The 12,565-nt window shown below is 34.6% G+C and overlaps 1 protein-coding gene across 2 annotated transcripts in view; it reads right to left on the minus strand.

The window, feature by feature from the left end:
• The window catches only part of phyh (phytanoyl-CoA 2-hydroxylase), a 39,556-nt gene that overhangs the window by 25,052 nt on the left and 1,939 nt on the right, over nucleotides 1-12,565 (minus strand). The window contains exons 2-4 of one of the 2 annotated variants that reach the window (XM_061914616.1): nucleotides 9,652-9,701; nucleotides 977-1,090; nucleotides 734-902 (exon numbers count right to left, since the gene is read on the minus strand). In XM_061914616.1, coding sequence (XP_061770600.1) covers nucleotides 734-902; nucleotides 977-1,090; nucleotides 9,652-9,701 — 333 coding nt within the window. The remainder of the gene's footprint in view (nucleotides 1-733; nucleotides 903-976; nucleotides 1,091-9,651; nucleotides 9,702-12,565) is intronic. The other variant, XM_061914617.1, reaches the window with a different exon arrangement.

Below are 12,565 nucleotides of genomic sequence, written 5' to 3' on the forward strand. Positions count from 1 at the left end.
TTTTCTGGGCTTTACATGAACTGACTCTTTTTCTTTGGATTTAGACCTGACTTGGTGATGCTATGGTTGCATTGAAAGGGCTGCTCTCCTGAAGCGAGTACTACTTTTTGTCTCTGAGGTCCTTTTTACTCAACATGTGTCATCCAAAAGAACTAAGCATTGACTAGCATTTTTTACCCCCTGAGAGGAAAACTGGTCGCGCCCAACAATTTGGGAGCTCGTCTGGGATTTGATAAAATGAGGATTCGATGTTTCTTGCACTCTTCTGGACTGACTCACCTGGTGCCAAATCACAAATTAAGTTAAGCAGTATTTTGTAGACTCTACATTAGGAGTCTGTCCAAAAGTCTGTAAGTCAAACACTGTTTTGGACCACATGGATAGAATTGTAATATTAAAGCAATTTTAAGTGAGTTTTATTTCATGAGGGGAAGATGTAACAATATAAAGTCCAACAGTGGACAAGCAGTAATAAAACTAAGGCACAGTGTTATACACTATCCAGTTTTTTCAAATAAGTTCATAAAGAGCAGGTCTCCGTAATCTGGCAAAGGTATAGAAGAGGTCAGAACCAAGCGTTTCCTAAACTTTAAGAAAAACAGGACTAGTTTCCAAAGAAAATCCCCAGTTGAATTAGAAGCTAAGACAAGTTCTCCATCCCAAGTACTTTTAGGTCGTGACAATAACAAATGCAAGACTCCCAGCTGGTACGGCGGGAAAGTGTTTGGAGTACCTGTGGCAAGGTGCAGTAGCGGAAAAGTTCAGGATCCTCCTGAAAGTCCTGGAGTTTGGACACGGCTCTCTGATCCGGAACAAACTCGGACTTGGCGATGGCGACGTCTCTCATCACCACCAGACCGGGGACCTTGACTTCCTGCTGACAAATGCGCTCAAACTCCTTCCTGAAGACAAATCCAAAGGGGTGACTTCATCCCGGTTGCCGTGCTGACAGACTTGGAGGTGTCCGTGGTTTTACCGGAACAAGTCCACGTCCTCAGCGGACACCAGCTTCTTCACCACAAAGAAGCCATTTTGCTCGTAGAAGAGTCGCTCTTCTGCGCTCAGCAGCTCATTTTCACCCAGCGTGTATCTGATCACCAAGTGTACAAGTCAGGGCTGCCACACCATTCCACTTTTTACCCCCGACTCACCGCCTTCTGTGCTTCATTACTTACCATTAACCCCACTTAGCATTTTCACCCAGCGTGTATCTGATCACCAAGTGTACAAGTCAGGGCTGCCACACCATTCCACTTTTTACCCCCGACTCACCGCCTTCTGTGCTTCATTACTTACCATTAACCCCACTTAGCATTTTCACCCAGCGTGTATCTGATCACCAAGTGTAAGAGTCAGGGCTGCCACACCATTCCACTTTTTACCCCCGACTCACCATCTTCTGTGCCTCATTACTTACCATTAACCCCACTTAGCATTTTCACCCAGCGTGTATCTGATCACCAAGTGTAAGAGTCAGGGCTGCCACACCATTCCACTTTTTACCCCCGACTCACCATCTTCTGTGCCTCATTACTTACCATTAACCCCACTTAGCATTTTCACTATCTGATCACCAAGTGTACGAGTCAGGACTGCCACACCATTCCACTTTTTACCCCCGACTCACCATCTTCTGTGCCTGATTACTTACCATTAACCCCACTTAACATTTTCACCCAGCGTGTATCTGATCACCAAGTGTACAAGTCAGGGCTGCCACACCATTCCACTTTTTACCCCCGACTCACCGTCTTCTGTGCCTGATTACTTACCTTTAACCCCACTTAGCATTTTCACCCAGCGTGTATCTGATCACCAAGTGTACAAGTCAGGGCTGCCACACCATTCCACTTTTTACCCCCGACTCACCGTCTTCTGTGCTTCATTACTTACCATTAACCCCACTTAGCATTTTCACCCAGCGTGTAACTGATCACCAAGTGTACAAGTCAGGGCTGCCACACCATTCCACTTTTTACCCCCGACTCACCGCCTTCTGTGCCTGATTACTTACCATTAACCCCACTTGGATAGAGAGCTCAACAAGTGGTATGACTCCTGCTTCTTATTCACCGCATTCTAAATCCATCTATTTGATTCATATTTTTGTCAGGCCAGGGGTTCTTATCCTTTTTGAGTAATGGGCCCAACTTTACCACTACAGAAGGCCCCGGGGCCCAATCTAAAATGAAAGGGAACCTGCACTTTTTTTCGGAGTTTTGCCAATTGTTCACAATAATTCTGCAAGACATGACGACATGAATTGTTGTTTAATGCTTTCACTTACAGAGAAGCCAATGGGAGCTCCTCTATTTTGCTTAGAAAAGCCAATAAAGAACATCCAAATAATGCCAACAATACTTTATTTACATTTGGGGACTTAAATATTAAGTGTTAGTCATACTGCTATTATAAATATTAACAAGTATTAGCTATATTGTTATTATAAATATTACCAAGTATTAATGATATTGTTATTATAAATACTAACTAGTATTGTTATCGTTATACAAATGTTAACAAGTATTAGTCATATTATTATAAATATTACCAAGTATTAGTGATATTGTTGTCATAAACATAACAAGTATTAGTGATATTGTTGTTATAAACGTAACAAGTATTAGTGATATTGTTGTCATAAACATAACAAGTATTAGTGATATTGTTGTCATAAACATAACAAGTATTAGTGATGTTGTTGTCATAAACATAACAAGTATTAGTGATATTGTTGTCATAAACATAACAAGTATTAGTGATGTTGTTGTCATAAACATAACAAGTATTAGTGATGTTGCTGTCATAAACATAACAAGTATTAGTGATATTGTTGTCATAAACATAACAAGTATTAGTGATATTGTTGTCATAAACATAACAAGTATTAGTGATATTGTTGTCATAAACATAACAAGTATTAGTGATATTGTTGTCATAAACATAACATGTATTAGTGATGTTGTTGTCATAAACATAACATGTATTAGTGATGTTGTTGTCATAAACATAACAAGTATTAGTGATGTTGTTGTCATAAACATAACAAGTATTAGTGATGTTGTTGTCATAAACATAACAAGTATTAGTGATGTTGTTGTCATAAACATAACAAGTATTAGTGATGTTGTTGTCATAAACATAACAAGTATTAGTGATGTTGTTGTCATAAACATAACAAGTATTAGTGATGTTGTTGTCATAAACATAACAAGTATTAGTGATGTTGTTGTCATAAACATAACAAGTATTAGTGATGTTGTTGTCATAAACATAACAAGTATTAGTGATGTTGTTGTCATAAACGTAACAAGTATTAGTGATGTTGTTGTCATAAACATAACAAGTATTAGTGATGTTGTTGTCATAAACATAACAAGTATTAGTGATGTTGCTGTCATAAACATAACAAGTATTAGTGATATTGTTGTCATAAACATAACAAGTATTAGTGATATTGTTGTCATAAACATAACAAGTATTAGTGATATTGTTGTCATAAACATAACAAGTATTAGTGATATTGTTGTCATAAACATAACATGTATTAGTGATGTTGTTGTCATAAACATAACATGTATTAGTGATGTTGTTGTCATAAACATAACAAGTATTAGTGATGTTGTTGTCATAAACATAACAAGTATTAGTGATGTTGTTGTCATAAACATAACAAGTATTAGTGATGTTGTTGTCATAAACATAACAAGTATTAGTGATGTTGTTGTCATAAACATAACAAGTATTAGTGATGTTGTTGTCATAAACATAACAAGTATTAGTGATGTTGTTGTCATAAACATAACAAGTATTAGTGATGTTGTTGTCATAAACATAACAAGTATTAGTGATGTTGTTGTCATAAACATAACAAGTATTAGTGATGTTGTTGTCATAAACGTAACAAGTATTAGTGATGTTGTTGTCATAAACATAACAAGTATTAGTGATATTGTTGTTATAAACGTAACAAGTATTAGTGATATTGTTGTCATAAACATAACAAGTATTAGTGATATTGTTGTCATAAACATAACAAGTATTAGTGATATTGTTGTTATAAACATAACAAGTATTAGTGATGTTGTTGTCATAAACATAACAAGTATTAGTGATGTTGTTGTCATAAACATAACAAGTATTAGTGATGTTGTTGTCATAAACATAACAAGTATTAGTGATGTTGTTGTCATAAACATAACAAGTATTAGTGATGTTGTTGTCATAAACATAACAAGTATTAGTGATGTTGTTGTCATAAACATAACAAGTATTAGTGATGTTGTTGTCATAAACATAACATTAGTGATATTGTTGTCATAAACATAACAAGTATTAGTGATATTGTTGTCATAAACATAACATGTATTAGTGATATTGTTGTCACAAACATAACAAGTATTAGTGATATTGTTGTCATAAACATAACAAGTATTAGTGATATTGTTGTCATAAACATAACAAGTATTAGTGATATTGTTGTCATAAACATAACATGTATTAGTGATATTGTTGTCATAAACATAACAAGTATTAGTGATATTGTTGTCATAAACATAACATGTATTAGTGATATTGTTGTCATAAACATAACGAGTATTAGTGATATTGTTGTCATAAACATAACAAGTATTAGTGATATTGTTGTTATAAACATAACAAGTATTAGTGATGTTGTTGTCATAAACATAACAAGTATTAGTGATGTTGTTGTCATAAACATAACAAGTATTAGTGATGTTGTTGTCATAAACATAACAAGTATTAGTGATGTTGTTGTCATAAACATAACAAGTATTAGTGATGTTGTTGTCATAAACATAACAAGTATTAGTGATGTTGTTGTCATAAACATAACAAGTATTAGTGATGTTGTTGTCATAAACATAACATTAGTGATATTGTTGTCATAAACATAACAAGTATTAGTGATATTGTTGTCATAAACATAACATGTATTAGTGATATTGTTGTCACAAACATAACAAGTATTAGTGATATTGTTGTCATAAACATAACAAGTATTAGTGATATTGTTGTCATAAACATAACAAGTATTAGTGATATTGTTGTCATAAACATAACATGTATTAGTGATATTGTTGTCATAAACATAACAAGTATTAGTGATATTGTTGTCATAAACATAACATGTATTAGTGATATTGTTGTCATAAACATAACAAGTATTAGTGATATTGTTGTCATAAACATAACAAGTATTAGTGATATTGTTGTCATAAACATAACAAGTATTAGTGATGTTGTTGTCATAAACATAACAAGTATTAGTGATATTGTTGTCATAAACATAACAAGTATTAGTGATGTTGTTGTCATAAACATAACAAGTATTAGTGATGTTGTTGTCATAAACATAACAAGTATTAGTGATGTTGTTGTCATAAACATAACAAGTATTAGTGATGTTGTTGTCATAAACATAACAAGTATTAGTGATGTTGTTGTCATAAACATAACAAGTATTAGTGATGTTGTTGTCATAAACATAACAAGTATTAGTGATATTGTTGTCATAAACATAACAAGTATTAGTGATGTTGCTGTCATAAACATAACAAGTATTAGTGATGTTGCTGTCATAAACATAACAAGTATTAGTGATGTTGCTGTCATAAACATAACAAGTATTAGTGATGTTGCTGTCATAAACATAACAAGTATTAGTGATGTTGCTGTCATAAACATAACAAGTATTAGTGATGTTGTTGTCATAAACATAACAAGTATTAGTGATATTGTTGTCATAAACATAACAAGTATTAGTGATATTGTTGTCATAAACATAACAAGTATTAGTGATATTGTTGTCATAAACATAACAAGTATTAGTGATATTGTTGTCATAAACATAACAAGTATTAGTAATATTGTTGTCATAAACATAACAAGTATTAGTGATGTTGTTGTCATAAACATAACAAGTATTAGTGATGTTGTTGTCATAAACATAACAAGTATTAGTGATGTTGTTGTCATAAACATAACAAGTATTAGTGATGTTGTTGTCATAAACATAACAAGTATTAGTGATATTGTTGTCATAAACATAACAAGTATTAGTGATATTGTTGTCATAAACATAACAAGTATTAGTGATATTGTTGTCATAAACATAACAAGTATTAGTGATATTGTTGTCATAAACATAACAAGTATTAGTAATATTGTTGTCATAAACATAACAAGTATTAGTGATGTTGTTGTCATAAACATAACAAGTATTAGTGATGTTGTTGTCATAAACATAACAAGTATTAGTGATGTTGTTGTCATAAACATAACAAGTATTAGTGATATTGTTGTCATAAACATAACAAGTATTAGTGATGTTGTTGTCATAAACATAACAAGTATTAGTGATGTTGTTGTCATAAACATAACAAGTATTAGTGATGTTGTTGTCATAAACATAACAAGTATTAGTGATGTTGTTGTCATAAACATAACAAGTATTAGTGATGTTGTTGTCATAAACATAACAAGTATTAGTGATATTGTTGTCATAAACATAACAAGTATTAGTGATATTGTTGTCATAAACATAACAAGTATTAGTAATATTGTTGTCATAAACATAACAAGTATTAGTGATGTTGTTGTCATAAACATAACAAGTATTAGTGATGTTGTTGTCATAAACATAACAAGTATTAGTGATGTTGTTGTCATAAACATAACAAGTATTAGTGATGTTGTTGTCATAAACATAACAAGTATTAGTGATGTTGTTGTCATAAACATAACAAGTATTAGTGATATTGTTGTCATAAACATAACAAGTATTAGTGATGTTGTTGTCATAAACATAACAAGTATTAGTGATATTGTTGTCATAAACATAACAAGTATTAGTGATATTGTTGTCATAAACATAACAAGTATTAGTGATATTGTTGTCATAAACATAACAAGTATTAGTGATATTGTTGTCACAAACATGACAAGTATTAGTCCTAGTGTTATTACAAGTCTTAATGTGCTGGTCTGTAAGGGGACACCAATTTTATGTAGTAGAAATGTCAAACTATTTATGGCGGCACCGTGTTCACAAGCTTGTGTGCAAATGTTTACATAAACGACTAATCAGCTGCTTCCTTGTTTCTTTGCTCATCAAACTTTATTGCAGATCATAAGTCATGCCTCTCACCTGGATAGTAGAAGGATGAGGACGTATTCTGACAAGTTGGGACACTTTGATAGCCGATTTAGACCCGGAAATGGCAAAAAGAAGATGAAAAGATGCTTGGTTTCACCCCCTTTTCTTGGGGAGGATTATGAATCAATATTTATCTAAATGGGATTATATGAACATCCTGATGACAGCAGACATTGTACAGTAAGTGATGTTTTATTATGTTTGTTGGCTCTCATGAAGTCTGCAGTGAAAAAAGGCAAACGTTGTTTAAATTAATGCAACTCGTATGCCGAAAACGATGAAATTCGTAAACAATGACATGTTATTATGAATGTTACTAGATACTACATATATACTTACATCATGTATATATTACATGTTATTATGAATGTTACTACATGACATATATACTTACATCATGTATATATTACATGTTATTATGAATGTTACTACACGACATATATACTTACATCATGTATATATTACATGTTATTATGAATGTTACTAGATACTACATACATACTTACATCATGTATATATTACATGTTATCATTAATGTTACTACATGACATATATACTTACATCATGTATATATTACATGTTATTATGAATGTTACTAGATACTACATATACACTTACATCATGTATATATTACATGTTATTATGAATGTTACTACATGACATATATACTTACATCATGTATATATTACATGTTATTATGAATGTTACTAGATACTACATATATACTTTCATCATGTATATATTACATGTTATTATGAACGTTACTACATGACATATATACTTACATCATGTATATATTACATGTTATTATGAATGTTACTAGATACTACATATATACTTACATCATGTATATATTACATGTTATTATGAATGTTACTAAATACTACATATATACTTACATCATGTATATATTACATGTTATTATGAATGTTACTAGATACTACATATATACTTACATCATGTATATATTACATGTTATTATGAATGTTACTAGATACTACATATATACTTACATCATGTATATATTACATGTTATTATGAATGTTACTAGATACTACATATATACTTACATCCTGTATATATTACATGTTATTATGAATGTTACTAGATACTACATATATACTTACATCATGTATATATTACATGTTATTATGAATGTTACTAGATACTACATATATACTTACATCATGTATATATTACATGTTATTATGAATGTTACTACATGACATATATATTTATACTTATATACATAAAAACTTAATGGTGGTGTTTGTATGTTTTTGAAAGGTTTTGTCGGCAGAATCGAGCGACTCCTTTAGGCTCCATTGTAAGCAGACTTTTGATCACATTCATTGAATATACAGAATGCATTAAAAAAATAAGCGTATTCATAATAATTGTGCACAACAGGCATAATTTCAAAAGAAGTGCAGTTCCTCTTTAACACTAAATGATAGGGGTGTCAAAAACTGTTGATATTCAAATGAATTGTGATTCTTTATTTTATCGATTCTTAATTGATTAAAAAAAACAAATACATTTTTTTATTTTTTCTAATGTTCTTTTTTGATGTGTCCTGTCCTGACACGCAGACAAGTCATATAGTAGATGAAGATGATCTAGATCTGCTCTACATATTGACTTTGCACAAGAGAAGGGTTGGTTCCTTTGTTTGTATTTCACTTTATTAAATGTTTGGCTAGAATGTATTACATAAAACCACTTTTCTTTGAAGTCATATAGACATTGATAAGACCTGTGTATGGAGGAATGTAGTTCATTATAGAACTGGCAGCCAATGTGTATGGAGGAATGTAGTTCATTATAGAACTGGCAGCCAATGTGTATGGAGGAATGTAGTTCATTATAGAACTGGCAGCCAATGTTATTACACAGTATTGCTTTTAAATCAAGAATATTTTTGAATGGAATCATTACTCCAAGAATGGAATCGTGGCCAAAGACTCACAGCTCTAGCGGTCAGACTAATTGTCTGCATTACTTTATTTACAATGAATAAATAATCCATTGTTGGTGTTTACTAATCGCTTTTATGATCAGCCGTGTCTGAATTGCGATGCAACTAAAAATGATTATCACCCTCCCCACCTCTATTCATTCTCCTTGAATGAATTGTTAGCTGACTTGAGCTGGCTTTTATTTACTATTTAGAATTCATAAAAAAGAAAAAGGTGTTCTTGTCATAAGATTGTGAATGACAGACAAAATGCTCCAATGTTTTCTCAAATACTGATTTATTAAACATCAAGTTTATATGATTATATGACGATATAATATTAAAGTAATACTCTTCCTACTTGGTTGAGGATTTCAGAATAAAAGAACCCGATAAACAAGCTGGGTCAATATGGAATGAAGCACAGAAGGCCTCGTGGGTCAAAGGGCGATAAAAGCAGATAAGAGTGTGCATTACATAACAAGTGGCATCAAGGCTGAAGGAGGGTCCTTACCTGAGTTTGTGAGGGGGAGAGTTGAGGGTTTGACAGGAAGTTGGTGCAGCCTGAAGGTGCTCAAGTTAAGGAAGAACAATGTACAAACCCCAAAGCAGTGAAGTGGTCACGCTGTGTAAATAAAAACAAGGATTTGCAAATCCTTTTCAACTTATATTCAATTGAATAGACTGCAAAGACAAGATATTTAACATCCAATTTGCTAAATTCTGTTCTTTTTTGCAAATATTAGCATATTTGGAATTTGATGGCTGCAACATGTTTCAAAAAAGCTGGCACAAGTGGCAAAAAAGAGTGAGAAAGTTGAGGAATGCTCATCAAACACTTATTGGGAACATGGCACAGGTGAACAGGCTAATTGGGAACAGGTGGGTGCCATGATTGGCTATAAAAGCAGCTTCCATGAAATGCTCACTCATTCACAAACAAGGACAAGGTGAGGGTCACCACTTTGTCATAAAAATGCCTGAGCAAATAGTTTAAGAACAACATTTCTCAAGCAGCTATTGCAAGGAATTTAGGGATTTCACCATCTATGCTCTGTAATATCATCAAAAGGTTGAGAGAATGTGGAGAAGTCACTGCACGCAAGTCATATTACACACCTTCCATCCCTCAGGCCCTACTGCATCAAAAAGTGACATCAGTGTGTAAAGGATATCACCACATGGACTCAGGAACACTTGAGAAAACCACTGTCAGTAACTACAGTTGGTCGCTACATCTGTAAGTGCAAGTTAAAACTCTACTATGCAAAGCCAAAGCCATTTATCAACAACACCCAGAAACGCTTCACGGGGCCTGAGCTCATCTAAGATGGACTGATGCAAAGTGGAAAAATGTTCTGTGTTCTGATGAGTCCACATTTCAAATTCTTTTTGGAAACTGTGGACGTAGTGGCCTCCGGACCAAAGAGGAAAAGAACCATGGGGACTGTTCTAGGGTGGAAGTGTTCTAGGCAGCATGTGTGATGGTATGGGGGTGTATTAGTGATTGTTGTAGGGTGAAAGTGTGGTAGTCAGCATGTGTGATGGTATGGGGGTGTATTAGTGATTGTTGTAGGGTGAAAGTGTTGTAGTCAGCATGTGTGATGGTATGGGGGTGTATTAGTGATTGTTGTAGGGTGAAAGTGTGGTAGTCAGCATGTGTGATGGTATGGGGGTGTATTAGTGATTGTTGTAGGGTGAAAGTGTGGTAGGCAGCATGTGTGATGGTATGGGGGTGTATTAGTGATTGTTGTAGGGTGAAAGTGTTCTAGTCAGCATGTGTGATGGTATGGGGGTGTATTAGTGATTGTTGTAGGGTGAAAGTGTGGTAGTCAGTATGTGTGATGGTATGGGGGTGTATTAGTGATTGTTGTAGGGTGAAAGTGTGGTAGTCAGCATGTGTGATGGTATGGGGGTGTATTAGTGATTGTTGTAGGGTGAAAGTGTGGTAGTCAGCATGTGTGATGGTATGGGGGTGTATTAGTGATTGTTGTAGGGTAAAAGTGTGGTAGTCAGCATGTGTGATGGTATGGGGGTGTATTAGTGATTGTTGTAGGGTGAAAGTGTGGTAGTCAGCATGTGTGATGGTATGGGGGTGTATTAGTGATTGTTGTAGGGTGAAAGTGTGGTAGTCAGCATGTGTGATGGTATGGGGGTGTATTAGTGATTGTTGTAGGGTAAAAGTGTGGTAGTCAGCATGTGTGATGGTATGGGGGTGTATTAGTGATTGTTGTAGGGTGAAAGTGTGGTAGTCAGCATGTGTGATGGTATGGGGGTGTATTAGTGATTGTTGTAGGGTGAAAGTGTTCTAGGCAGCATGTGTGATGGTATGGGGGTGTATTAGTGATTGTTGTAGGGTGAAAGTGTGGTAGGCAGCATGTGTGATGGTATGGGGGTGTATTAGTGATTGTTGTAGGGTGAAAGTGTGGTAGTCAGCATGTGTGATGGTATGGGGGTGTATTAGTGATTGTTGTAGGGTGAAAGTGTGGTAGTCAGCATGTGTGATGGTATGGGGGTGTATTAGTGATTGTTGTAGGGTGAAAGTGTTCTAGGCAGCATGTGTGATGGTATGGGGGTGTATTAGTGATTGTTGTAGGGTGAAAGTGTGGTAGGCAGCATGTGTGATGGTATGGGGGTGTATTAGTGATTGTTGTAGGGTGAAAGTGTGGTAGTCAGCATGTGTGATGGTATGGGGGTGTATTAGTGATTGTTGTAGGGTGAAAGTGTGGTAGTCAGCATGTGTGATGGTATGGGGGTGTATTAGTGATTGTTGTAGGGTGAAAGTGTGGTAGTCAGCATGTGTGATGGTATGGGGGTGTATTAGTGATTGTTGTAGGGTGAAAGTGTTCTAGGCAGCATGTGTGATGGTATGGGGGTGTATTAGTGATTGTTGTAGGGTGAAAGTGTGGTAGTCAGCATGTGTGATGGTATGGGGGTGTATTAGTGATTGTTGTAGGGTGAAAGTGTTGTAGTCAGCATGTGTGATGGTATGGGGGTGTATTAGTGATTGTTGTAGGGTGAAAGTGTGGTAGTCAGCATGTGTGATGGTATGGGGGTGTATTAGTGATTGTTGTAGGGTGAAAGTGTTCTAGGCAGCATGTGTGATGGTATGGGGGTGTATTAGTGATTGTTGTAGGGTGAAAGTGTGGTAGTCAGCATGTGTGATGGTATGGGGGTGTATTAGTGATTGTTGTAGGGTGAAAGTGTGGTAGGCAGCATGTGTGATGGTATGGGGGTGTATTAGTGATTGTTGTAGGGTGAAAGTGTGGTAGTCAGCATGTGTGATGGTATGGGGGTGTATTAGTGATTGTTGTAGGGTGAAAGTGTGGTAGTCAGTATGTGTGATGGTATGGGGGTGTATTAGTGATTGTTGTAGGGTGAAAGTGTGGTAGTCAGCATGTGTGATGGTATGGGGGTGTATTAGTGAT

This window comes from Nerophis ophidion, linkage group LG10 (assembly GCF_033978795.1).
Source record: "Nerophis ophidion isolate RoL-2023_Sa linkage group LG10, RoL_Noph_v1.0, whole genome shotgun sequence".
NCBI lineage: Eukaryota > Metazoa > Chordata > Actinopteri > Syngnathiformes > Syngnathidae > Nerophis > Nerophis ophidion.